A 27,179-nucleotide genomic window follows, 5' to 3' on the forward strand; every position below is an offset into this window, starting at 1 on the left:
TGCTTCTTTTCTGTCTTCTATCTAATCTTATTTTTTGCTTAGAAATAATAAAGCTAAATACTATAATGTGCAGGTTAAGGCCACTATATCACAGCAGTAAGTTGTATAAATCTTTGTGTTACAATTGGGAGCCCTTCCATACACGATACATTATTAGTGAAGTTAATATAAGTGAATGTATATGGAGCATGCTAAAAATTTTACAGCAAATGTGATTTTTATTTTATCCTCCAGCAGAATTGCCTGAAATCTGGTAAAATCTTCACATTTCATTTGGGTCTCAATGTAATTGTAATGCAGATTTCTTAAGTTACATCTGCATGGTGTCTAGTTAATCTCTGTTCACTTGCATTGTGCTGTACTTTAGTTGTTCAATTTCAGGGCAAAATCCACAATCGGGGTTTGTCCACACCTACTTTTTCTACTGCAGATTTCACTCAGTGACTTTGTTGCTGTGGATTTTAGTTTTTTCTGCTGCTGATTTCATCTATTTAAATGTATTATGTAAACTTAGGATTTGTATCTGTGTTGGGGGTGGAATCTAATGGCTAAGGCATTGGCAATATGCATTAGGAGTGTTTCTGAAGAAATTTCTTCAACTAATGTATACAAACGTGGTGTGTTTTTATTATTATATTTTTTTTTTGTGTTTTAGAATAGCCTAGTTGACTTTGCTATAGCTCAGATAAAGTATTCCAATGCATTTTGTCCAATTGGAGGACAAAAGGACATTCCTTTCAGCCTCCCTCAAGGGGCTACAGGCCTATGGATATATTTTTAAAGCATATACTCCCTTTTGGTCTTCGGGGCAATATTGCTGAGGCAACCGCACAACGCCAAGCAAGTTCTTTGCACGAGCCTATTTCCAACTTGTGCATGAAACTCACTGGGCGTTGTACAGGCAGGAGTTAAACTTTTGGAGATATGCTTTATGGTATACACAAGATTAGGGATCGACCGATTATCGGTTTGGCCGATATTATCGGCGAATATTCACGATTTTGGACATTATCAGCAATTACCTTGCTGATATGCCGATAATGCTGCTGCCCCATTGCCTCCCCCATCCCTGGTTTTATAATTACCTGTTCCCGGGGTCCGCGCTACTTCTGGCTTCTTTAAACTCCTGCGCTATTGTTGTGCGCTGCGCAATGACGAGTGACGTCCTCAACGTGACGTCACCGTTAGTGCGCACAGTGACAGCTCAGGACTCTGCCGGAGCCAGAAGTAGCGCGGACCCCGGGAACAGGTAATTATAAAACCGGGGATGGGGGACGCAATGGGGCCACAGCGGTGGTGGTTGGACTAGGGAGGACCCCAGGACAGGCTAATCAGATTATCGGTATCTGCCCTAAAAAATATCGGTCGATCCCTACTCAAGATGCTTTCTCAGGACTTAATGGGGTACTCCACCCCTAGACATCTTATCTTGTACTGAGGGGGCGGAACTTGACGTCACAAGGGGGCGATAAGATATCTAGGGGCGGAGTACCCCTTTTAAGCCAGACATAAATTGCAAATTCAGGCTATAATCACACGGTGGAATTTCAGAGCATTCTGCGGGAATATTCAGCTGAGAAATTCGGCAGAAACCCTGATTTCGCTGTTCTCTTCCGAAATACATTGCCGTCTATTATGACGGCACATTTCTGAGCGGACTAAGTGCCACAGAGTCAAGCAAATGTGCAGAAATTCCATCTGTTTTCTGGGCAGGCATTTGGCACATATTTAGCCATGTGAATATAGCCTTAAGGGTATGTGTACAAAGAGGAATGTCTGCGCGGAATTCTCCTACACTTCACATGGTGGAAACATCTGTTACGGAAATCCCAATTTGGCAGCCGCCAAAAGAATAAACTTGTCTATTTTTTTGGGGTGTTTGGCTTAAATGCATTGCCCTCTGAGACAGCACATTTCCGAGTGATCCTAGCACCCACCGGATTATACAAATGTGCGGATTGTAGGGAGTGTAAGCTCAAGAACTTCATTTATAGAATGACTTTTTACCACATTGTTACTAAACTAGTAAAATCATAACCAGCAAGCTAGACAGTGGTATTATCTTATAGTATTTACTGGAGGTTTGTTGGATGAGTCTGTTTTATAAAATGTGAAGTGTGAAGGACTGAGTGGAATAGGTACGTGAGGTCACAGGCTGCAAATTTAATCTGTGCAATGTATTAGCTATTGGTTTTCTTTTCACAATTAATTTTTTTTCTTGATTTATTCACCATTCAGTACAGCAGATTCTAATAAATCCATCTAGAAGTACTTTTTTTCTTCTTCAGATCTGTAGTTTTTTGGTAAATGTCTGGCCAGCTTCTCCTATGAATAGATGGGATACATGTAATTTTATATGTTCTCCAGATTCTGCAGTCCCATGTGTAAAACTACTGGATACAATGCATCGTGATGGGACAGGAGTAATAAAATATAGGGCGTGTTGCAATAATATGCATAGTAAAGATCTTTCATATACATTGCCTATGAAGAAGAAGAAAAATCTTCACAAAATCTATATTCTGTCTCCTTCCTATATTGGGATATACATGTACATCCAAAAGGGCACATAGGTTTAAAGAGTGTCCAGGAATAAATCTGCTGACCTACCCCCATCCCCTTTTTTTGTGTGAAAATCTTTTGTTGCTCTCTGGTTGATTAACCTGTAGATTATAATTGTTTTCCGCTTGCTGTAGATGATCTGTATTCACTGACATTCTGCTGAATCTGGCACGGCCTTGTCAGATGAGGCAGAGCTTCAAAGGGAGGGAGGGAGTAGCAACTAGGGATCGACCGATATCTGTTTTTTGGGCCGATACCGATAATCGGTGGAGGTTAGGGCTGATAGCCGATAACTTATACCGATATTCCGGTATAAGTTATCGGCTATTTATCCCCCCGCAACACCTCTGCAGATCATTGATTTAAAGCGGGCGCTTTAAATCAATGCACTGCAGTGGCTTTTGCGGTGCCATAGACCACCGCCGCCACCCGCTTCTCTCCCCCTACCTGTCAGGGTGGTCCGGGCCATCCATCCTTCCTGTAGTGTCCGGCGGCATTCCGGGTGGAGGGTGAACCGGTCCGGGCTGTCCTTCTTCTCCGGGGGTCCTCTTCTCCACTCCGGGCAGGCTCCGGCCTAGTAACGCACCTGGCGTAGCGGTGTCTATGCAGCGTACTAGGCCGGAGCCTGCCCGGAGTGGAGAAGAGGACCCCTGGAGAAAGACAGCCCGGACCGGTTCACCCTCCACCCGGAATGCCACCGGACACTACAGGAAGGATGGATGGCCCGGACCACCCCCATTACGGGTAAGTTTAATTTTTTTTTATTGCCTCGGAGGGTGGGGGAGGGGCCCGACCAGTATAGTAGTATGGGCAAAAATCCATACGGTGGGAGAAAAAAAAAAAACGGTATCCGGTTCATACCGGTATACCGCCCAGCACTACGGTGGGGGATGCGGTGGATCGGGGGTGCGGTGGATCGGGGGGGGGGGTTTGGCAGTCGCGGTGCAGGCGGGGCGGGGCATTATCGGCAAGGTAATTGCCGATACCGCCCAAAATCGTGATTATCGGCCGATAATATCGGCCATACCTATAATCGGTCGATCCCTAGTAGCAGCCTGAACCAATCATGAGAGAGAGGCATATAATTTTATTTTAAATTCTTTATACGCACTGTAGCTAAACTTAAGCTGATTGTTATTGGGGTTATTGTTTCATAGTAAAGGGATTTAAGACCCCCCCCCCTTAATTTACCAGCTCGCATAATTTAGGCACACAAATGATGACCTGTGATTTTTTTTATTTTTTTTAAAGGTTTTTAAAAACCTGCAGTATCCCTTCATAGTGGTAGTAAGGTGATTTCTAGAGTGCTGTTATCTCTCTCCAATTCAGGAAGTTAGACTAGCGCTGGACTGTGTTCCAGAAGTACTCACACAGTGACTTTGTTTCCCTTACTTGTCTGGCCAATGGCAGCACTACTCCTCACTGCCGAGCCATGACACAGTGCAGGAGAAAAGGCACTGAATTGAACAGACTGACACTGTGCAGGGTTATGATTGACACAGTAGAGTACTATAGATGGTATGTGGCTGTAGAAGGGGTTATCATGGTGATGACAAACCTGCAGACCAACTGGAGGGGATGGGAAGAGATTACATCTAGGAGGCAGCAGTGTGTATGTATTAGAAACAGCTACCTAGAATTTTATGGGCGGTCAAAGATGAGAGGGAAGCTTGCTTTGCTTTACCTTCCAGACACACAGTGTGGACCCTCTTGAGGAGGCATACAGGCTCACAGATAGCAAGTACCCATAACTAGTTAAGCCCCTCCCACACTTTACTTAGAGAAAGTGACCATATAAGCCCTTCTACCTTGTGTGTGTAAAATGTATTGAGGGAACATGTCCTCTTTCAGCACACAAAAGCATTCTGCTCCAAATCTTGTCCTATTTGTGATGATTCAGTCTGATCCTATTAGAAGGATAATATTTAATTTTACAGTTTTCAGGCGCCATAGATCTGCATCACACGACTCTTAATTTGATTTTGTTTTTACAAAGTAGAATTATATTACTGCTGTGAACAGCTCTTTCCCCATCAACTGGGATACTAAAATAAGACAACCTTAGCAGTCAGTCTCTCCCTGATATCTACCAGCTGTCAATTTTGTTAATAAATTATTTTAAACCTTTTTGCCTTCAGTGGGAAACAGTTAGTTTTTCCCCCTTTCGCTCTGGTGGAAGGATACCTTTTTTAGGGTGCATTCCCACAGGGCGTATACGCAGCGTATTTGACGCTGCGCAAAATTTATGGCAGCAGCGGGAAATTCCGGCGGCTGCCCTATGCGTGTAGTGAGTTTTGGAGGCGGGGCCGTGTGCCGGCGGGTCTGTGACCCGTGGCTCCGCCTCCAAAGCTCACTGCACACATAGGGCTGCCCCCGGAAAGCCCTGTGTGTATAGAGAGCGAGGAATGCATAGCGTATTTCCCGCTGCTGCCCATAAATTTTGCGCAGCGTCAAATACGCTGCGTATACGCCCTGTGGGAATGCACCCTTAGACTGCTGAGTCTTACGGATCCCTGGGAGTCCAATGCTGGAGATTAGAGATGAGCGAACTTGCAGTTAATTCGATTCGTCACGAACTTCTCGGCTCGGCAGTTGATGCTTTATCCTGCATAAATGAGTTCAGCCTTCAGGTGCTCCGGTGGGCTGGAAAAGGTGAATACACTCCTAGGAAAGGGTCTCCTAGGACTGTATCCACCTTTTCCAGCCCACTGGAGCTCCGGAAAGCTGAACTAATTTATGCAGGAAAAGTAATCAACTGCCGAGCCGAGAAGTTCGTGACAAATCGAAATTTACTGTAAATTCGCTCATCTCTACTGGAGATCTCATGCAAATATTGTGGTTAAGTCAAAAGGGGACTAACTGACAGCCTGTTTACCCGCACTAAGTCCAACACACAGGGTTATAGGGCAGTTAAACCGGATTAAAATGTTTCACCTAGTATTATCCTCAATGCTGATATGTAAAAATGGCCGACTTTGTGCAATGGAGGCGGGAGCCAACATACCCAGCATCCCTGCCTCCTTCCCCTTTGCTCCAATATGGCTGGACACCTTTCGCTCACATGGGCAAAGGGGTTCAAGAAAAATTATGAGGTGGAAACAGAGGGGACGGAGGCAGGAATGTCTGGAGTAAAGGAGTCTAATACAGTGGTCCCTCTACATAAGATGGTAATCCGTTCCAAATGGACCGTCGTTTGTTGAAGCCATTGTATGTTGAGGGATCCGTGCAATGTAAAGTATAGGACAGTGGTCTACAACCTGCAGACCTCCAGATGTTGCAAAACTACAACACCCAGCATGCCCGGACAGCCAACGGCTGTCCGGGCATGCTGGGAGTTGTAGTTTTGCAACATTTGGAGGTCCGTAGGTTGAAGACCACAGCTCTAGACAGTTCCTGGAATAGACAGAGGTGGTAGCAGAGAGCACAATATCTGGCTGAAAAGGCATGACTTCCCCCAGGACATACAGCAGCTAATCAGTGCTGAAAGGCTTAAGATTTTTACATTTTAAATAGAAGTGATTTACAAATCTGTATAACTTTTGGCAGCAGTTGATTTTAAAAACATATATATATATATTTTCCCTCCAGAGTACCCTCTTGATTTTGGTGAGATTCACTGGCCCTCCCCATGCACTGCAGCAGATATCAAGGGGGATAAAGGATTGGAGGACAGATCAAAGTTATTGTTTATTGAGAAGTTGTGTGTTTTATTTATTTTTGTTTTTTTTTGTATTTGGGGGGTGATTACTCTAGGACAGACATTTTGACAGAAATCATCAGTAACATAGTTCATAAGGTTGAAAAAAGACCAGAGTCCATCAAGTTCAACCTATAACCCTAATAAGTCCCTATTGAGTTGAGTTGATCCAGAGGAAGGCAAAAAACCCTCAAACTAGAGGTAAAAATTCCTTCCTGACTCCAATATGGCATCAGAATAAATCCCTGGATCAACATTCTGTCCCTATAAATCTAGTATACATAACCAGTAGAGATGAGCGAACTTACAGTAAATTCGATTCGTCACGAACTTCTCGGCTCGGCAGTTGATGACTTTTCCTGCATAAATTAGTTCAGCTTTCCGGTGCTCCGGTGGGCTGGAAAAGGTGGATACAGTCCTAGGAGACTCTTTCCTAGGACTGTATCCACCTTTTCCAGCCCACCGGAGCACTGGAAAGCTGAACTAATTTATGCAGGAAAAGTCCGCAACCGCCGAGCCGAGAAGTTCGTGACGAATCGAATTTATTGTAAGTTCGTTCATCTCTAATAACCAGCAATGTTGTTGTTCTCCAAAAATGCATCCAGGACCCTTTTTGAACTCTATTACAGTACTAGACAGTATTGTCTGTGCGAACAAAATATTGCAACTTTTATGGTAAAATGGAAAGAATTTTGCAATGCCCCCAATAAGTTCTCTCGGGATTGACACCATTATCTAAAGCTAGCCAAAGACATGAGACTGCTGTCGACCAGATGATGTCCCCCTCAACGTCTATTTCCCGTCACTTCTATAAACACGCATTCACCCCATCCCCCATACACCTATGTTCAGCAGGTTTGAATGCAGCCAGTCTTAAGAGTTCTTTGAGAATTATCTGTTTTTATGGCTGGCTGATATAGCAAAACCCTCCGTGTTAGTGTGGGTTTCCTCTAGGGATCGACCAATAACTATTTTTTAAATTTTTTTAGGGCCAATACCGATAATCTTGGGAGGTTAAGGCCGATAGCCGATAACTTATACCGGAATATCGGTATAAGTTATTGGCTATTTCTCCGACTGCAGATCTTTTATTTAAAAGCGGGCGCTTTAAAAATCAATGAACTGCAGCGGCTTTTGCGGTGCCAGAGACCGCCGCCGCCACCCGCCTCTCTCCCCCTGCCGGTCCTTAGTCCAACCACCGCCGCTGCCCCATTGCCTCCCCCATCCCCGGTTTTATAATTACCGGGTTCCGCGTTACTTCTGGCTCCGGCGGCGTTCTGAGCTGTCGCTGTGCGCACTGATGGTGACGTGTAACACAGCGTAACACAGGACGCCGCAGGAGCCAGAAGTATCGCGGGCCCGGGAACAGGTAACTACAAAACCGGGGAAGGGGGAGGCAATGGTGCAGCGGCGGTCTCTGGCCTGGGGGGTGCGGTGATGTGGGCGGGGCATTTTCTGATTATCGGCAAGGTAATTGCCGATACCGATAACATCCAAAATCGTGAATATCGGCCGATAATATTGGCCAAACCGATAATCGGTCGATCCCTGGTTTCCTCCCAAAATTCAGAACATATTGATTGTGATCCCCAATGGGTACAGGGACCAATTGGAATTTACAGCGCTGCGGACTCTGTGTGCACTATATGTATAAAGGATTATTATAGATGGCGTGATGATGATGATGAAAAGTCACCACAAGCGGTGGATTAGGAGGGTAAATGCCCAGAGAACGGTACAGAGAAGTGGTTTTGCAAGCTGAATTAGACTTTCTTTACAATCTAAAAGCGTCACTGTCATTTTGACTAAACTTTTGATATGTAAAAAGTTGTGATCACCATGGGTTTCACTCCTGAGACCCTCTTCTACCACAAGTTTTGTAACCCTATAAAGGGAACAGCAGCGCTCTTCATCTCTCTGACCTCTAACTCTATAGACAGTGAAAGGGTCGGGTTTGAGTGACTATCAGTGAGGTGCACGCCTATGTCACCTGGCTGTCGCTCACGATCGCAGCGGTTCTCAGGACTGATCTAAACTTTTAACATGTTAAGTTTATTCACATAAAACTATCGCTTTTAAAGTACATAACCTCATCCAAGTGTCTTAACCCAAGTTACAGAAAGTCTTGCTGTCAAGTTTACTTCGTGCTACTCCAGATCGTCATAGGTCACTTCTAGAACATTGCTGAAGAAGTTGTGCTGCTTCAGCGTATACTGAGACTTGAAGAAAGACTTTCATATTCCTCAAGAAATACAGTGACCCTACGATGGCCCCGACATACGATCATTTCAACATACAATGCTTTTGTATGTCGGTGCCATCGCATAAACGGCTATCCGGCAGCGCAGACCTGTGTGGTCCGCTGACTATCACTTACCTGTCCTCGGGGCTCCGGCGTGTCCTCTTCGGGATCCCCTGCATCGTCGGCGCTTTCCATCGTCGCCATCACGTCGCTGCGCACGCCGTCGCGTCATCCAATAGGAGTGGCGTGCATAGCGACGTGATGGCGGCGACGGAGAGCGAGGATGCCGGGGAAGCAGAGGCCTTGGAGCATCGGGGACGCGGCAGCAATGGCAGGCGACATCCAGGGCAGCGGTGACGGCGGGGACACGTGAGTATTACCTCCAATACCAGTGGTCTTCAACCTGCGGACCTCCAGATGTTGCAAAACTACAACTCCTGCATGCTGGGTGTTATAGTTTTGCAACATCTGGAGGTCCGCAGTTGTAGACCACTGTCCTATACTTTACATTGCACGGATTCCTCAACATACAATGGTTTCAACAAACGATGGTCCATTTGGAACGGATTACCATCATATGTTGAGGGACCACTATACACGGATAAAGGATGAATAAAGATATGTTTTTTTGAAGGCATATCCATATTATTACTGGACCATATATATATTTGTGTCCTGGAATAATGTATTTTCCCTCCTACATGTTGATCTTTCCCATGTAGAATAAGCTGTCCCTGATGCACTGTTTACATGGGGTTCGGAACATCAGGGATACGACCCCCCCCCCCCCCCCCCCCTCCCCGTTTATGGGCAGAGCGCCCTTGCAGATTTGTTAACATACATAGCACCGCATGACTGGATCGTCTTTGGTGAATATTGTACTTTGCCTTCCAGGTGTCCGCAAATATGGTAAAGATTTTCAAGCTATTGCAGATGTAATTGGCAACAAGACTGTTGGTCAAGTGAAGAACTTCTTTGTAAACTACAGGCGTCGCTTTAACTTAGAGGAGGTATTGCAGGAATGGGAAGCAGAACAAGGAACCCAGGCCTCTAATGGTGATGCTTCTACTTTAGGGGATGACACAAAAAACACTTCTCATGTGCCATCAGGAAAGAGCACTGATGAAGAGGATGAGGTGTGTTTGTGTATCCACAGTATTGAGTTGAGATTCTTCTTTTTTTATTTTATTTTTTTTTATTTTCTAAAGTTACTGATAAATTGCGAATAGATCATAAAAAAGGTAGCGTTCCACCGCATAAACATAAAACCTCTGGTCACTGCCTATCAGTGAATGCATTGTATATGTCTAGACTATAGATATTGATTGGAACTTTATTTTATGTATACTGTATATTTATGTATTGTAATAACGTACATTATACTTTTTTTATTTTATTTTTTTTTCTGTTTGTAAGGCAACCAGTTAGTGTTAATGGTCTTGGTTTGAAATCCTTTTTTTTTTTTTTTCGTTTTAGACCCAGAGCAGTCAGCCAGCACCACCCTCCGGCCAGTCACCTCCAGCACAGCCCGTAGCCCCAGCGCCGACAGCTTCATCAACACCCTTGAATCAGCCTCCACCTCTTCTTCGTCCAACGCTTCCAGCAGCTCCTGCTTTACACCGGCAGCCTCCACCTCTACAGCAGCAAGCGCGATTTGTTCAGCCAAGGCCGACCCTCAACCAGCCTCCACCTCCATTAATTCGCCCAGCTAGCTCTTTACCTCCTCGCCTAAACCCGAGGCCAGCGGTGACCAGTTCTGTCCAACAAGCCTCATCTCTTATCGGGATTCAGACTGAACCACAGCCCACGATGCATTGATGTAAATATCTTAACCCCCTAAACCTGGAACTTTATTACTTTATATGGGAGTAACCTTGGAGCCATTCACAAAGCTGAGTTTATGATGTTTAGACAACATCAATTTCAGACCTTTAAAAAAAAAAAGACTGTTTACCGTACATAAAATTGATCCCGAATGTATTGTAAGCTTTTTATATAAATATATATATATACAGTCAGACATAAGCATTCTGTAAACCAAAGTGTTCTCAATGTTAAGACTGATCTGTTACGTGTTCCTGTGTGTCATATTTCAGCATTTACGTGCTGACCATATGCAATACATTGCAGATGGATTTGAACTGTAGGTATTTAGCTTGGTGAGATGCAGTTTTCATATCAATCTTACAGTGAAGGCAGCCATTAGGCATTTTAGCCACGTGTCTTGTACCTCAGTGACTATTTGTTTCCTAGTGTTTTGTGAGTGTTGTCTCAACCAATAATATGGCCTCCACTGTGTGTAGATGATCACTCCATGGCTTCATTTTTCTCCTTTTTTAAGCTCTTTTTACTTGATAAACTTTAGAGAAAAAAAAAATTAAAATTCTATGGGAATCACTCATCACCCCATGAAATATTGCAAGGCTTTTTCTTGTGTAACAAATATTTCATTGATTGTGGTCTATGTGACAAACTCTGTTCAGATAGCAAAGAATGTAACTTACTTACCCAGCAAAATATCTCAGCATTATCCAAAGCATCTAACTTAAAGGTATATTCCTATCTTAACTAACAATGTTAAACCTTTAGGGTACGTTAAGTGAAATAGATTTGCAAAAAATTTTAATTTAGCAAATTTGCATCCTGGTATTTCTGCTCCATTCCTTGCTGTGTAGGCTACAGACCAGCACTCCATCTAGATGAGATGGCTGGGCTGGTGTGTGTAAATATGAATGTGTGTGTGTATGTATATATATATATATATATATATATATATATATATATATATATATATATATATATATATATATATATATATATATAATCTCATACACATATATTTATATATACACACACACGTCCCTCAACATACGATGGTAATCCGTTCCAAACGGACCATCGTTTGTTGAAACCATCGTATGTTGAGGGATCCGTGCAATGTAAAGTATAGGACAGTGGTCTACAACCTGCGGACCTCCAGATGTTGCAAAACTACAACACCCAGCATGCCCGGACAGCCGTTGGTTGTCCGGGCATGCTGGGAGTTGTAGTTTTGCAACATCTGGAGGTCCACAGGTTAAAGACCACTGGTATAGGAGGTTATACTCACCTGTCCCCGCCGCTCCGGACAGTCACCGCTGCCCTGGATGTCGCCTTCAATCGGAGTCGCTGCGTCCCCGGGGTGTCCCCGACGCTCCGGCAAGGCCTCTGCTTCCCCGGCATCCTCGCGCTCTGTCGCCGCCATCACGTCTTTACGCACGCCGCTCCTATTGGGTGACGGGACGGCGTGCACAGCGACTTGATGACGACGATGGAGAGTGCTGACGATGCAGGGGATCCCGAAGAGGACGCGCCGGAGCCCCGAGGACAGGTAAGTGATCATCAGCGGACCACAGCGGACTAAATGGCTATCCAGTGGCAGCTGAAGCAGTCTGCGCTGCCGGATAGCCGTTTATGCGATGGCCCCGACATACAAAAGCATAGTATATTGATGCTGCCTTCAACATGCCATGGCATGTTGGAATTATCGTATGTCGGGGCCATCGTAGGTCAGGGGGCCACTGTATGTGTGTGTGTATGTATGTATGTATGTATGTATGTATAATATATATATATATTCAGGCCAACTCCCTCGTCTAGAGAGCAGCGCTGGTCTGTAGCCTATACTTCGAGGGATGGAGCAGGAATGTCAGGAGGTAAATTTGCTGAATGAACGTATTTGCAAATATATTTAACTTGACGTGCCCTACAAGTTTAACATTGCTAGTTGAGATGGGACTTTACCTTTTTAGGTTTATCAGCTGCATGTAACTTAACATGTCTCCAAAGTTGAGGAAACTCCCTCATCTAGTCCTCAGTTCAAACAAGCAGATTTTTTTTCAAACACGCAGCATGTTTCCTGCTGCGAGTGTGAAAGGGGACAAGAGTTTCCACAGCAAATTTTAGGCAGCGCAATCTCCGCTGCAGAAAATGAACAGCAGACCCCATTGTAGTCGAGGGTCTGCAGCAGATATTGAACAGCGGAAATCCCCTGCCAAAAATCTGCTGCAGAGAGCCCCCCTCCTCTCAAACCTATAGCGGAAAACATGCTGCATGTTTGAAAAAATCCGCTTGTGTAAATATACCGAGGGAAGGTTCACACATGCGTATTTTCTGCTGCAGATATCAACGCGTCTAAACTGGACGCAGCATAATATCTGTTGTGTTCAAAGTAATTCACAAAAAAAAATTTTTGGTGCAAAAATTTTTTTTTTTTTGTCATCTTGGTGGATTAATTAGTTACAACCTTTTAATACATTTTATTTGATTCATAATCCATGGATTTTATGTACCATGTTACAAAAAAGAATTTTCAGGATCCTACATGTCCAGAAACATTTCTTTTAAATACTGTATATGCAGTAATGTAGTTTTTATATTTTATTTTTTACTTGTACATAAACATCGTGATTTTTCAAACCTTTTTTTTTTTTTAAACCTTTGAACTGATTTAGTTTGCCTTTCTGTTTTTTTAGTGGCAAAGTATTGGTAAAATGTGATTTGGCTTGCACATATCACCATACATGTGTTGGAGAGATCATGTTAGTTTTATCATGTTAATTTTAATTTATTTGCTGTATTTACCTCAATGTAATATGATGAGTACCGTCCTTGTCTTGTGTGTGACAGTCCAGTGTGAATTGTCAGCTATGTTTCTAGTTTACAGACTTCTGTTTCCCGTACAGATTCGGGATTCGGGTTTGTGTATTTTATTTTTTTATCATTCTTTATTTATTGCATTGGCACTTAGTATCTAGACTTTTTATAGACTTTTACCCTGTTTTGTCAATATATATAGAACTGTAATTTTCTTTTTTTACTTGTTAATTATAGAAAGTGCACTTATGTGATAATTTTCTCATTTTTGTGCTGCAAAGTGTAAGATAAATTGTTGCTCAAAGTCATTGTCTATTACAGGTCTTTCAATATGGTAAACGGGAGTTTGCAGAATTTGGTAAACTCTCCCTAAACGGTGTTATGTGATTATGAACGGATTACAGCAGTGTCATTGTGACTGTTTTCTTTTTCTCTTTTTTTTTTTGCATAAAGCGTTGTTGTTTCTGATTATACCTTTTTGTCCTAAACTCCCACCAACACCCCAAGTAAAAGTATTAACGCTGTGTAAATAACCGGGAGTCGGGTTGATTATAATTTTTTTTATTTTTCCCTCCCTACTGTCTTTTTAAATATGGCAAAAATAAAAACTTAAATGATGACCAAAAGCAATAGTCAGTGCATTAGTGTAGCTATAAGATCAATTTTAGGCACCTCTGTTGTGGATTATTGGGACCCTGCATATCAAGCAGCCAGATAACAGAGATCACACATTTTATCCTCTATCCTTTCCCATAGGGGACTCCAGTCAAGGTGTATAGCAGTGTTTTCCAATCGGTGTGCCTCCAGCTGTTGCAAAACTACAACTCCTAGCATGCCCAGACAACCTTAGGCTGTCCTGGCATGCAGGGAGTTGTATTTTTGCAACAGCTGGAGACACACTGTTTGGAAAACACTGCTGTAGAAACATCTCAGAGATGATCAGGAGAAATGGAAGACCCCAGAGCTAAATTTCAAGTGGCTCCAAATACCAATGTCAATGCCTAATTTGTTTCTCCTTTTTAATAAATTTCTTAAAGATTTCTAAAAAAAAAAAAAAAATAAAAAAAAAAGTTACATTCTCATGGCATATGGAGTGCTGATCGATGGGAGAAAACTTCCTTTGGAACATTTTTTTACACGAGGCCACAACATGACAAAATGTGAACGGGTCTGAAAACGTTCCAAATGCGTTGTATGAAAGTGATTACATTATTAGGGTGAAAGGATATGCTTATTAAAGGAAGTTTTATGCCCAAAAAGTTATTCCCTATCCAGAGTTCTCCTGTACGGGGCCCCGGTTTCCCCCAGGAACGAAGCATCACGACCCTTGCACGAAGCAGCGGCTGATACGCCCCATTTATTTATATATATAATCTCTATGGAAGAGCCAAAGATAGATAAATGACCCTCCCATAGATACAGTGGGCCAAAAAAAGTATTTAGTCAGCCACCAATTGTGCAAGTTCTCCCACTTAAAAAGATGAGACTGTCATTTTCATCACAGGTATACCTCAACTATGAGAGACAGAATGAGAAAAAAATATCCATAAAATCACTGTCTGATTTTTAAAGAATTTATTTGCAAATTATGGTGGAAAATAAGCATTTGGTCAATAACAAAAGTTCATCTCAATATTTTGTTATATACCCTTTGTTTGGCTCTCACAGACCTGTAACTTATTTTAAGAGACTCTTCTGTCCTCCACTCGTTACCTGTATTAATGTCTCCTGTTTGAACTTGTTATCAGTATAAAAGACACCTGTCCACAACCTCAGTCACACTCCAAACTCCACTATGGCCAAGACCAAAGAGCTGTCGAAGGACACCAGAAACAAAATTGTAGACCTGCATCAGGCTGGGAAGACTGAATCTGCAATAGGCAAGCAACTTGGTGTGAAGAAATCCACTGTGGGAGCAATTATTAGAAAATGCAAGACATACAAGACCACTGATAATCTCCCTCAATCTGGGGTTCCACGCAAGATTTCACCACGTGGTGTTAAAATTATCACAAGAACGGTGAGTAGAAATGAGCGAGTTTACAGTAAATTCGATTCGTCACGAACTTCTCTGCTCGGCAGTTAATGACTTATCCTGCATAAATTAGTTCAGCTTTCCGGTGGGCTGGAAAAGGTGGATACAGTCCTAGGAGACTCTTTCCTAGGACTGTATCCACCTTTTCCAGCCCACCGGAGCACCTGAAGGCTGAACTAATTTACGCAGGATAAGTCATCAACTGCCGAGAAGTTCGTGACGAATCGAATTTACTGTTCGCTCATCTCTAACGGTGAGCAAAAATCCCAGATACAACACGGGGGGACCAAGTGAATTACCTCTAGAGAGCTGGGACCGAAGTAACAAAGCCTAACATCAGTAATGCACTACGCAACCAGGAACTCAAATCATGCAGTGCCACGTGTCTCCCTGCTTAAGTTTGCTAGAGAGCATTTGGATGATCCAGAAGAGTATTGGGAGAGTGTCATAGGGTCAGATGAAACCAAAGTAGAAATTTTTGGTAAAAACTTATCGTGTTTGGAGGAGAAAGAATGCTGCAATAGTTGCATCCAAAGAACACCATACCTACTGTGAAGGATGGGGGTTGAAACATCATGCTTTGGGGCTGCTTTTCGGCAAAGGGATCAGGATGACTGATCCGTGTAAATGAAAGAAAGAGTGGGGCCATGTATCGTGAGATTTTGAGTGAAAACCTCCTTCCATCAGCAAGGGCATTGAAGATGAAACGTGGCTGGGTCTTTCAGCATGACAATGATCCCGAACACACTGCCCAGGCAACAAAGGAGTGGCTTTGTAAGAAGCATTTCAAGGTCCTGGAGTGGCCTAGCCAGTCTCCAGATCTCAACCCCATAAAAACCTTTGGAGGGAGTTTAAAGTCCGTGTTGCCCAGCGACTAGGGATCGACCAATATAGTTTTTTTTTAGGACCGATAATCGGTGGAGGTTAGGGCTGATAGCCGATAACTTATACCGATATTCCGGTATAAGTTATCAGCTATTTATCCCCCCGCGACACCGCTGTAGATCATTAACTTAAAGGGGCGCTTTAAATCAATGCACTGCAGTGGCTTTTGCGGTGCCATAGGCCGCCACCACCCGCTTCTCTCCCCCTACCTGTCCGGGGGTACTGAGACCTATCACCGCCACCGCTCCCCCCACCGCCGCGACCGCTACCCCCGACCCGCCGCACCGCGACCGACCCCCCCCCCCCCGCACCGGCCCCATTGCCTCCCCATCCCCGGTTTTATAATTACCTGTTCCACTCCACATCTGGCTCCGGTGGCGTCCTCCTGAACTGTCATTGTGCGCACTGACTGTGACGTCGGGCACGTCACTCGTCATTGCGCACAGCGTAACGCAGGACGCAGCAGGAGCACTGTATATGTTGGGGGCATGTTGGCTGCCGCTTCATTTGGGAATCGGCACGCCCCGTTCCCGGGGAGAGCACGGGGCATGTCTCAGTGGTTGGATGCCCGCAATAAAAAATAAAAAAACTCCTGCGGATAGGGAATACGTTTTCGTGCATAAATATCCTTTTAAAGAAAACTATGCAAGTGAATGGAGACTCGAGTACCCTGTTAGGCATCTTTAGCTTGGATACAAGATGAGATACAATTGGGCATGGGGGCATATAGGTTCCCTATGGCATGCTGCGGTTCATTTTCCCACAGATATTACAGTTGAGCCTGGAGATCCTGCGCACTCCCAGATTGCCAAAGCTGGATCCCCATAAATGTTCGCTCACTTCTGTGGGTGACCGACAGTCGTTATGTGATGGTTCCCCAGTTCATCACACCAGTAGTTGGGGCAGTGTGGCCCGACAGTCCAAATGCTCCTAATGCCTCAGCTGTCTGGACATGCTGGGAGTTGTAGTTTTGCAACAGCTGGAGGCACCCAGGTTGGTAAACACTGCACTCAATGAATATTTATATTGATTTTGATGGAAAAGATTTGCAGCATTGGTTAAAGGGGTACTCCACCCCTAGACATCTTATCCCCTATTTCTGATCGCTGGGGTCCTGCCGCTGGGGACCCCCGCAATATAGCATGCAGCACCCACCTGTATCTGCTTCCGGCAGCGCTGGAGGTTCTGGCTCCCGATCACTGGAACGGAAGATCGTGATGTCACGACTCCACAACGTGTGACGCCCCGCCCACTCAATGTAAGTCTATGGGAGGGGGCGTGATGGCTGTCACACCCCCTCCCATAGACTTGCATTGAGGGGGTGGGGCGTGACATCACATGGGGGCGGAGTCGTGGTCGGGAGCCAGAAGCTCCAGCGCTGCCGGAAGCAGATCCAGGTGGGTGCTGCATGCTATATTGCAGGGGTCCCAAACGGTGGGACCCCCGCAATCAGACATCTTATCCCCTATCCAACATAAGATGTCCACCCCTTTAACCCGATAACGACCATGGACGTCTACAATGGCCGTTACCGGGGTATGACGCGGGCTCCCGACTCGAGCCAGCGTCATACCGGCCAGCCCCCAGCTGATTCCTGTAGCTGGGGGCCGGCGTTAATAGCCGACATGCGGCGATCGCCGCGGCCGGCTATTAACCCTTTAGATCGCCGCTGTCAAAGTTGACAGCGGCGTCTAAAGGTGCCTGTATACAGTCCCTGGTGGTCCAGTGGGGTGGATCGCTCCCCCGCAGCACGATCACGGGGGAGCGATCCACTGCTGAGGTAGCCGGAGGGCTTACCTCTCCTCCTGTGTCGGCTCCGGCTCTCTGAATGATAAAGCCTGGCAGGACCAGGCTTTATCAATCGAGCGCAGAGCACACAGATGAATGGGATTGTATGCAATCCCATTCATCTGTATGAGAAATCAAATGATTCCTCCTAAAAGTCCCCTAAGGGGACTAAAAGTGTAAAAAAAAAAAAAAAGTTTAAAAAAAGTTTAAAAACACACACATTAACCCCTTCTTTATTAAAAGTTTAAATCACCCCCCTTTTCCCAAATTCCATATTAAAAATATGTAACCATAATAAAAATAAACATATGTAGTATCGTCGCGTGCGTAAATGTCTGAACTATAAAAATATATCATTAATTAAACCGCACGGTAAATGGCGTACACGCAAAAAAATTCCAAAGTCCAAAATAGCGTATTTTTGGTCACTTTTCATACCATAAAAAAAGGAATAAAAAGCGATCAAGAAGTCCAATCAAAATAAAAATGGTACCGATTAAAACTTCAGATCACGGTGCAAAAAATGAGCCCTCAAACCGCCCTGTACGTGGAAAAATAAAAAAGTTATAGGGGTCAGAAAAGGACAATTTTAAATGTATAAATTTTCCTGCATGTAGTTATGATTTTTTCCAGAAGTGCGACAAAATCAAACCTATATAAGTAGGGTATCATTTTAATCGTATGGACCTACAGAATAAAGATAAAGTGTAATTTTTACCGAAAAATGTACTGTCTAGAAACAGAAGCCCCCAAAATTTACAAAATGGTGTTTTTTCTTCAATTTTGTCGCACAATGATTTTTTTTTCCGTTTCGCCATAAATGTTTGTGTAAAATGACTGATGTCATTCCAAAGTAGAATTGGTGGCGCAAAAAATAAGCCCTCATATGGATTTTTAGGTGCAAAATTGAAAGGGTTATGATTTTTAAAAGGTGAGGAGGAAAAAACGAAAGTGTAAAAACAGAAAAATGCTTGGTCCTTAAGGGGTTAAACAGCTTGAGATGGGTAAAGAATGGTTTACAGTCCTCAGGTGATCTTCTGTGACATCACATAGAGCTGATGACATCACACCTATGGTATTACCGGCAGTGACTTGCCAAAAGCCTCAGTTTCTGTCTATACAGAGAGAGAGAAGACATTTGTCTAAGGCTGCATGCACACCACGCTTTTTCAATACAGTTCCTGTATCAGGTTTTTGATGAAAAACGGATTTCTCAAAACTGGACTAAACTGTATCAAACAGTGTGCACAAATTTTAATCCATATACGGTTGAAAACCGTATACGGTTTGAAAAATGATGTCCGGTTGCATCCATTTTTTAAGAAAAAAACGTATACGTTTTTAACTTTTCACTTCATTTTGAATAAAGTTTCACTTGTTTGATTGAAATTCCAAGAAAAAAACTGTGCAAAGTCAAAAACCGTATGGTGAAAATCTGATGGAACGTACGCACATACAGTTCTGTACGGTTCCCATTGACTCCCATGTTTAAAAAAAAATGTATACGGTTTAATACAGTTTTTCACCCGGACCAAGAAACGTGGTAGTCTAAAGTTTTGGGTACGGGTAAAAAAACTGGACAAAACCGTATGAGATGCAAAACGGACTAAACCGGATGATGCGTTTGATATACAGTTTACAATGTTAAGTCAATGCATACAGTTTTCTATACAGTTCCATACGGTTTTTAACTTGAAACCGTATTCGGGATTTGTATAGCAAAAACAAGGTGTGCATGCACCCTAATCCAGTGTTTCCCAACCTTTTTTGGGTCGGGGCACACCTCGAAAAAAAAAAAAATTTGCGGGTCACCGCTACCGAGGTTGACGTGCAAAAAAAAAGGTAAAACGGTAAAAAACGCTATTCACTATATTTATCAGTGGGTATGTAGTTTAAAGTGCTGCTTTATACAGCAACTCACCAATGACGTCTTCTCTAATTTGCTTCGTTGCCTTCTCTTCTCCATTTGGTCCGGGCCATCATCACAATTTCTTCAACAATTCTTCACCGTTAAACCTGCAAAACAAACCTATTGGGCGCCGAACTTTTTTCTACATGGGTGACAGAGGGGTGTAGAAGAGTGGACATGGGTGACAGAGGGATGTAGAGGGGTGGACATGGGTGACACAGGGGTGTAGAGAAGCGTACATGGGTGACGAGTGTAGAGGAGCGTACATGGGTGACAGGGGTGTAGAGGAGTGTACATGGGTGACAGGGGTATAGAGGAGTGTACATGTGTGACAGAGGGGTATAGAGGAGTGTACATGGGTGATAGGGGTGTAGAGAAGTGTACATGGGTGACAGAGGGGTATAGAGGAGTGTACATGGGTGACAGAGGGGTATAGAGGAGTGTACATGGGTGACAGAGGGGTGTAGAGGAGTGTACATGTGTGACAGAGGGGTATAGAGGAGTGTACATGGGTGACAGAGGGGTATAGAGGAGTGTACATGGGTGACAGAGGGGTATAGAGGAGTGTACATGTGTGACAGAGGGGTATAGAGGAGTGTACATGTGTGACAGAGGGGTATAGAGGAGTGTACATGTGTGACAGAGGGGTATAGAGGAGTGTACATGGGTGACAGAGGGGTATAGAGGAGTGTACATGGGTGACAGAGGGGTATAGAGGAGTGTACATGTGTGACAGAGGGGTATAGAGGAGTGTACATGTGTGACAGAGGGGTATAGAGGAGTGTACATGTGTGACAGAGGGGTATAGAGGAGTGTACATGGGTGACAAAGGGGTTTAGAGGAATGTAGAGGAGTATACATGGGTGACAGAGGGGTGTAGAGAAGCGTACATGGGTGACGAGTGTAGAGGAGCGTACATGGGTGAAGGGTGTAGAGGAGTGTACATGGGTGACAGGGGTGAAAAGGAGTGTACATGGGTGACAGGGGTGTAGAGAAGTGTACATGGGTGACAGAGGGGTATAGAGGAGTGTACATGGGTGACAGAGGGGTATAGAGGAGTGTACATGTGTGACAGAGGGGTGTAGAGGAGTGTACATGTGTGACAGAGGGGTATAGAGGAGTGTACATGGGTGACAAAGGGGTTTAGAGGGATGTAGAGGAGTATACATGGGTGACAGAGGGGTGTAGAGAAGCGTACATGGGTGACGAGTGTAGAGGAGCGAACATGGGTGACGGGTGTAGTGGAGCGTACATGGGTGACGGGTGTAGAGGAGCGTACATGGGTGACGGGTGTAGAGGAGTGTACATGGGTGACGGGTGTAGTGGAGCGTACATGGGTGACGGGTGTAGAGGAGTGTACATGGGTGATGGGTGTAGAGGAGCGTACATGGGTGACGGGTGTAGAGGAGTGTACATGGGTGATGGGTGTAGAGGAGCGTACATGGGTGACAGGGGTATAGAGGAGTGTACATGGGTGACAGAGGGGTATAGAGGAGTGTACATGGGTGACAGAGGGGTGTAGAGGAGTGTACATGGGTGACAGAGGGGTATAGAGGAGTGTACATGGGTGACAGAGGGGTATAGAGGAGTGTACATGTGTGACAGAGGGGTATAGAGGAGTGTACATGGGTGACAGAGGGGTGTAGAGGAGTGTACATGTGTGACAGAGGGGTGTAGAGGAGTATAGAGGAGTGTACATGGGTGACAGAGGGGTGTAGAGGAGTGTACATGTGTGACAGAGGGGTATAGAGGAGTGTACATGGGTGACAGAGGGGTGTAGAGGAGTGTACATGTGTGACAGAGGGGTATAGAGGAGTGTACATGGGTGACAGAGGGGTATAGAGGAGTGTACATGGGTGACAGAGGGGTATAGAGGAGTGTACATGTGTGACAGAGGGGTATAGAGGAGTGTACATGGGTGACGGGTGTAGAGGAGTGTACATGTGTGACAGAGGGGTATAGAGGAGTGTACATGGGTGACAAAGGGGTTTAGAGGGATGTAGAGGAGTATACATGGGTGACAGAGGGGTGTAGAGAAGCGTACATGGGTGACGAGTGTAGAGGAGCGTACATGGGTGACGGGTGTAGAGGAGTGTACATGGGTGACGGGTGTAGTGGAGCGTACATGGGTGACGGGTGTAGAGGAGTGTACATGGGTGATGGGTGTAGAGGAGCGTACATGGGTGACAAGGGTGTAGAGAAGTGTACATGGGTGACAGAGGGGTATAGAGGAGTGTACATGGGTGACAGAGGGGTGTAGAGGAGTGTACATGGGTGACAGAGGGGTGTACAGAGGGGTGTAGAGGAGTGTACATGGGTGACAGAGGGGTATAGAGGAGTGTACATGTGTGACAGAGGGGTATAGAGGAGTGTACATGGGTGACAGAGGGGTGTAGAGGAGTGTACATGTGTGACAGAGGGGTGTAGAGGAGTGTACATCGGTGACAGAGGGGTGTAGAGGAGTGTACATGTGTGACAGAGGGGTGTAGAGGAGTGTACATCGGTGACAGAGGGGTGTAGAGGAGTATAGAGGAGTGTACATGGGTGACAGAGGGGTGTAGAGGAGTGTACATGTGTGACAGAGGGGTATAGAGGAGTGTACATGGGTGACAGAGGGGTGTAGAGGAGTGTACATGTGTGACAGAGGGGTATAGAGGAGTGTACATGTGTGACAGAGGGGTGTAGAGGAGTGTACATGGGTGACAGAGGGGTATAGAGGAGTGTACATGGGTGACAGAGGGGTGTAGAGGAGTGTACATGGGTGACAGAGGGGTGTAGAGGAGTGTACATGTGTGACAGAGGGGTGTAGAGGAGTGTACATGGGTGACAGAGGGGTGTAGAGGAGTGTACATGGGTGACAGAGGGGTGTAGAGGGGTATAGAGGAGTGTACATGGGTGACAGAGGGGTGTCGAGGAGTGTACATGGGTGACAGAGGGGTGTCGAGGAGTGTACATGGGTGACAGAGGGGTGTAGAGGAGTGACAGGGGTGTAGAGGAGTGTACATGGGTGACAGAGGGGTGTAGAGGAGTGTACATGGGTGACAGAGGGGTATAGAGGAGTGTACATGGGTGACAGAGGGGTATAGAGGAGTGTACATGGGTGACAGAGGGGTATAGAGGAGTGTACATGTGTGACAGAGGGGTATAGAGGAGTGTACATGTGTGACAGAGGGGTATAGAGGAGTGTACATGTGTGACAGAGGGGTATAGAGGAGTGTACATGGGTGACAAAGGGGTTTAGAGGAATGTAGAGGAGTATACATGGGTGACAGAGGGGTGTAGAGAAGCGTACATGGGTGACGAGTGTAGAGGAGCGTACATGGGTGAAGGGTGTAGAGGAGTGTACATGGGTGACAGGGGTGAAAAGGAGTGTACATGGGTGACAGGGGTGTAGAGAAGTGTACATGGGTGACAGAGGGGTATAGAGGAGTGTACATGGGTGACAGAGGGGTATAGAGGAGTGTACATGTGTGACAGAGGGGTGTAGAGGAGTGTACATGTGTGACAGAGGGGTATAGAGGAGTGTACATGGGTGACAAAGGGGTTTAGAGGGATGTAGAGGAGTATACATGGGTGACAGAGGGGTGTAGAGAAGCGTACATGGGTGACGAGTGTAGAGGAGCGAACATGGGTGACGGGTGTAGTGGAGCGTACATGGGTGACGGGTGTAGAGGAGCGTACATGGGTGACGGGTGTAGAGGAGTGTACATGGGTGACGGGTGTAGTGGAGCGTACATGGGTGACGGGTGTAGAGGAGTGTACATGGGTGATGGGTGTAGAGGAGCGTACATGGGTGACGGGTGTAGAGGAGTGTACATGGGTGATGGGTGTAGAGGAGCGTACATGGGTGACAGGGGTATAGAGGAGTGTACATGGGTGACAGAGGGGTATAGAGGAGTGTACATGGGTGACAGAGGGGTGTAGAGGAGTGTACATGGGTGACAGAGGGGTATAGAGGAGTGTACATGGGTGACAGAGGGGTATAGAGGAGTGTACATGTGTGACAGAGGGGTATAGAGGAGTGTACATGGGTGACAGAGGGGTGTAGAGGAGTGTACATGTGTGACAGAGGGGTGTAGAGGAGTATAGAGGAGTGTACATGGGTGACAGAGGGGTGTAGAGGAGTGTACATGTGTGACAGAGGGGTATAGAGGAGTGTACATGGGTGACAGAGGGGTGTAGAGGAGTGTACATGTGTGACAGAGGGGTATAGAGGAGTGTACATGGGTGACAGAGGGGTATAGAGGAGTGTACATGGGTGACAGAGGGGTATAGAGGAGTGTACATGTGTGACAGAGGGGTATAGAGGAGTGTACATGGGTGACGGGTGTAGAGGAGTGTACATGTGTGACAGAGGGGTATAGAGGAGTGTACATGGGTGACAAAGGGGTTTAGAGGGATGTAGAGGAGTATACATGGGTGACAGAGGGGTGTAGAGAAGCGTACATGGGTGACGAGTGTAGAGGAGCGTACATGGGTGACGGGTGTAGAGGAGTGTACATGGGTGACGGGTGTAGTGGAGCGTACATGGGTGACGGGTGTAGAGGAGTGTACATGGGTGATGGGTGTAGAGGAGCGTACATGGGTGACAAGGGTGTAGAGAAGTGTACATGGGTGACAGAGGGGTATAGAGGAGTGTACATGGGTGACAGAGGGGTGTAGAGGAGTGTACATGGGTGACAGAGGGGTGTACAGAGGGGTGTAGAGGAGTGTACATGGGTGACAGAGGGGTATAGAGGAGTGTACATGTGTGACAGAGGGGTATAGAGGAGTGTACATGGGTGACAGAGGGGTGTAGAGGAGTGTACATGTGTGACAGAGGGGTGTAGAGGAGTGTACATCGGTGACAGAGGGGTGTAGAGGAGTGTACATGTGTGACAGAGGGGTGTAGAGGAGTGTACATCGGTGACAGAGGGGTGTAGAGGAGTATAGAGGAGTGTACATGGGTGACAGAGGGGTGTAGAGGAGTGTACATGTGTGACAGAGGGGTATAGAGGAGTGTACATGGGTGACAGAGGGGTGTAGAGGAGTGTACATGTGTGACAGAGGGGTATAGAGGAGTGTACATGTGTGACAGAGGGGTGTAGAGGAGTGTACATGGGTGACAGAGGGGTATAGAGGAGTGTACATGGGTGACAGAGGGGTGTAGAGGAGTGTACATGGGTGACAGAGGGGTGTAGAGGAGTGTACATGTGTGACAGAGGGGTGTAGAGGAGTGTACATGGGTGACAGAGGGGTGTAGAGGAGTGTACATGGGTGACAGAGGGGTGTAGAGGGGTATAGAGGAGTGTACATGGGTGACAGAGGGGTGTCGAGGAGTGTACATGGGTGACAGAGGGGTGTCGAGGAGTGTACATGGGTGACAGAGGGGTGTAGAGGAGTGACAGGGGTGTAGAGGAGTGTACATGGGTGACAGAGGGGTGTAGAGGAGTGTACATGGGTGACAGAGGGGTATAGAGGAGTGTACATGGGTGACAGAGGGGTATAGAGGAGTGTACATGGGTGACAGAGGGGTATAGAGGAGTGTACATGTGTGACAGAGGGGTATAGAGGAGTGTACATGTGTGACAGAGGGGTATAGAGGAGTGTACATGTGTGACAGAGGGGTATAGAGGAGTGTACATGGGTGACAAAGGGGTTTAGAGGAATGTAGAGGAGTATACATGGGTGACAGAGGGGTGTAGAGAAGCGTACATGGGTGACGAGTGTAGAGGAGCGTACATGGGTGAAGGGTGTAGAGGAGTGTACATGGGTGACAGGGGTGAAAAGGAGTGTACATGGGTGACAGGGGTGTAGAGAAGTGTACATGGGTGACAGAGGGGTATAGAGGAGTGTACATGGGTGACAGAGGGGTATAGAGGAGTGTACATGTGTGACAGAGGGGTGTAGAGGAGTGTACATGTGTGACAGAGGGGTATAGAGGAGTGTACATGGGTGACAAAGGGGTTTAGAGGGATGTAGAGGAGTATACATGGGTGACAGAGGGGTGTAGAGAAGCGTACATGGGTGACGAGTGTAGAGGAGCGAACATGGGTGACGGGTGTAGTGGAGCGTACATGGGTGACGGGTGTAGAGGAGCGTACATGGGTGACGGGTGTAGAGGAGTGTACATGGGTGACGGGTGTAGTGGAGCGTACATGGGTGACGGGTGTAGAGGAGTGTACATGGGTGATGGGTGTAGAGGAGCGTACATGGGTGACGGGTGTAGAGGAGTGTACATGGGTGATGGGTGTAGAGGAGCGTACATGGGTGACAGGGGTATAGAGGAGTGTACATGGGTGACAGAGGGGTATAGAGGAGTGTACATGGGTGACAGAGGGGTGTAGAGGAGTGTACATGGGTGACAGAGGGGTATAGAGGAGTGTACATGGGTGACAGAGGGGTATAGAGGAGTGTACATGTGTGACAGAGGGGTATAGAGGAGTGTACATGGGTGACAGAGGGGTGTAGAGGAGTGTACATGTGTGACAGAGGGGTGTAGAGGAGTATAGAGGAGTGTACATGGGTGACAGAGGGGTGTAGAGGAGTGTACATGTGTGACAGAGGGGTATAGAGGAGTGTACATGGGTGACAGAGGGGTGTAGAGGAGTGTACATGTGTGACAGAGGGGTATAGAGGAGTGTACATGGGTGACAGAGGGGTATAGAGGAGTGTACATGGGTGACAGAGGGGTATAGAGGAGTGTACATGTGTGACAGAGGGGTATAGAGGAGTGTACATGGGTGACGGGTGTAGAGGAGTGTACATGTGTGACAGAGGGGTATAGAGGAGTGTACATGGGTGACAAAGGGGTTTAGAGGGATGTAGAGGAGTATACATGGGTGACAGAGGGGTGTAGAGAAGCGTACATGGGTGACGAGTGTAGAGGAGCGTACATGGGTGACGGGTGTAGAGGAGTGTACATGGGTGACGGGTGTAGTGGAGCGTACATGGGTGACGGGTGTAGAGGAGTGTACATGGGTGATGGGTGTAGAGGAGCGTACATGGGTGACAAGGGTGTAGAGAAGTGTACATGGGTGACAGAGGGGTATAGAGGAGTGTACATGGGTGACAGAGGGGTGTAGAGGAGTGTACATGGGTGACAGAGGGGTGTACAGAGGGGTGTAGAGGAGTGTACATGGGTGACAGAGGGGTATAGAGGAGTGTACATGTGTGACAGAGGGGTATAGAGGAGTGTACATGGGTGACAGAGGGGTGTAGAGGAGTGTACATGTGTGACAGAGGGGTGTAGAGGAGTGTACATCGGTGACAGAGGGGTGTAGAGGAGTGTACATGTGTGACAGAGGGGTGTAGAGGAGTGTACATCGGTGACAGAGGGGTGTAGAGGAGTATAGAGGAGTGTACATGGGTGACAGAGGGGTGTAGAGGAGTGTACATGTGTGACAGAGGGGTATAGAGGAGTGTACATGGGTGACAGAGGGGTGTA

At 46.0% G+C, this 27,179-nt stretch overlaps 1 protein-coding gene across 3 annotated transcripts in view; it reads left to right on the plus strand.

Annotated features, from left to right (window-relative positions):
• Positions 1-10,936, plus strand: part of RCOR3 (REST corepressor 3) — a 92,331-nt gene extending 81,395 nt beyond the window's left edge. For all 3 annotated transcript variants that reach the window (XM_056568227.1, XM_056568228.1, XM_056568226.1), the window contains 2 exons: positions 9,396-9,637; positions 9,978-10,936. In XM_056568227.1, coding sequence (XP_056424202.1) covers positions 9,396-9,637; positions 9,978-10,319 — 584 coding nt within the window. In that variant the 3' untranslated portion in view covers positions 10,320-10,936. The remainder of the gene's footprint in view (positions 1-9,395; positions 9,638-9,977) is intronic.
• Positions 10,937-27,179: the final 16,243 nt, after the last annotated feature.

This window comes from Hyla sarda, chromosome 3 (assembly GCF_029499605.1).
Source record: "Hyla sarda isolate aHylSar1 chromosome 3, aHylSar1.hap1, whole genome shotgun sequence".
Classification (NCBI taxonomy): domain Eukaryota; kingdom Metazoa; phylum Chordata; class Amphibia; order Anura; family Hylidae; genus Hyla; species Hyla sarda.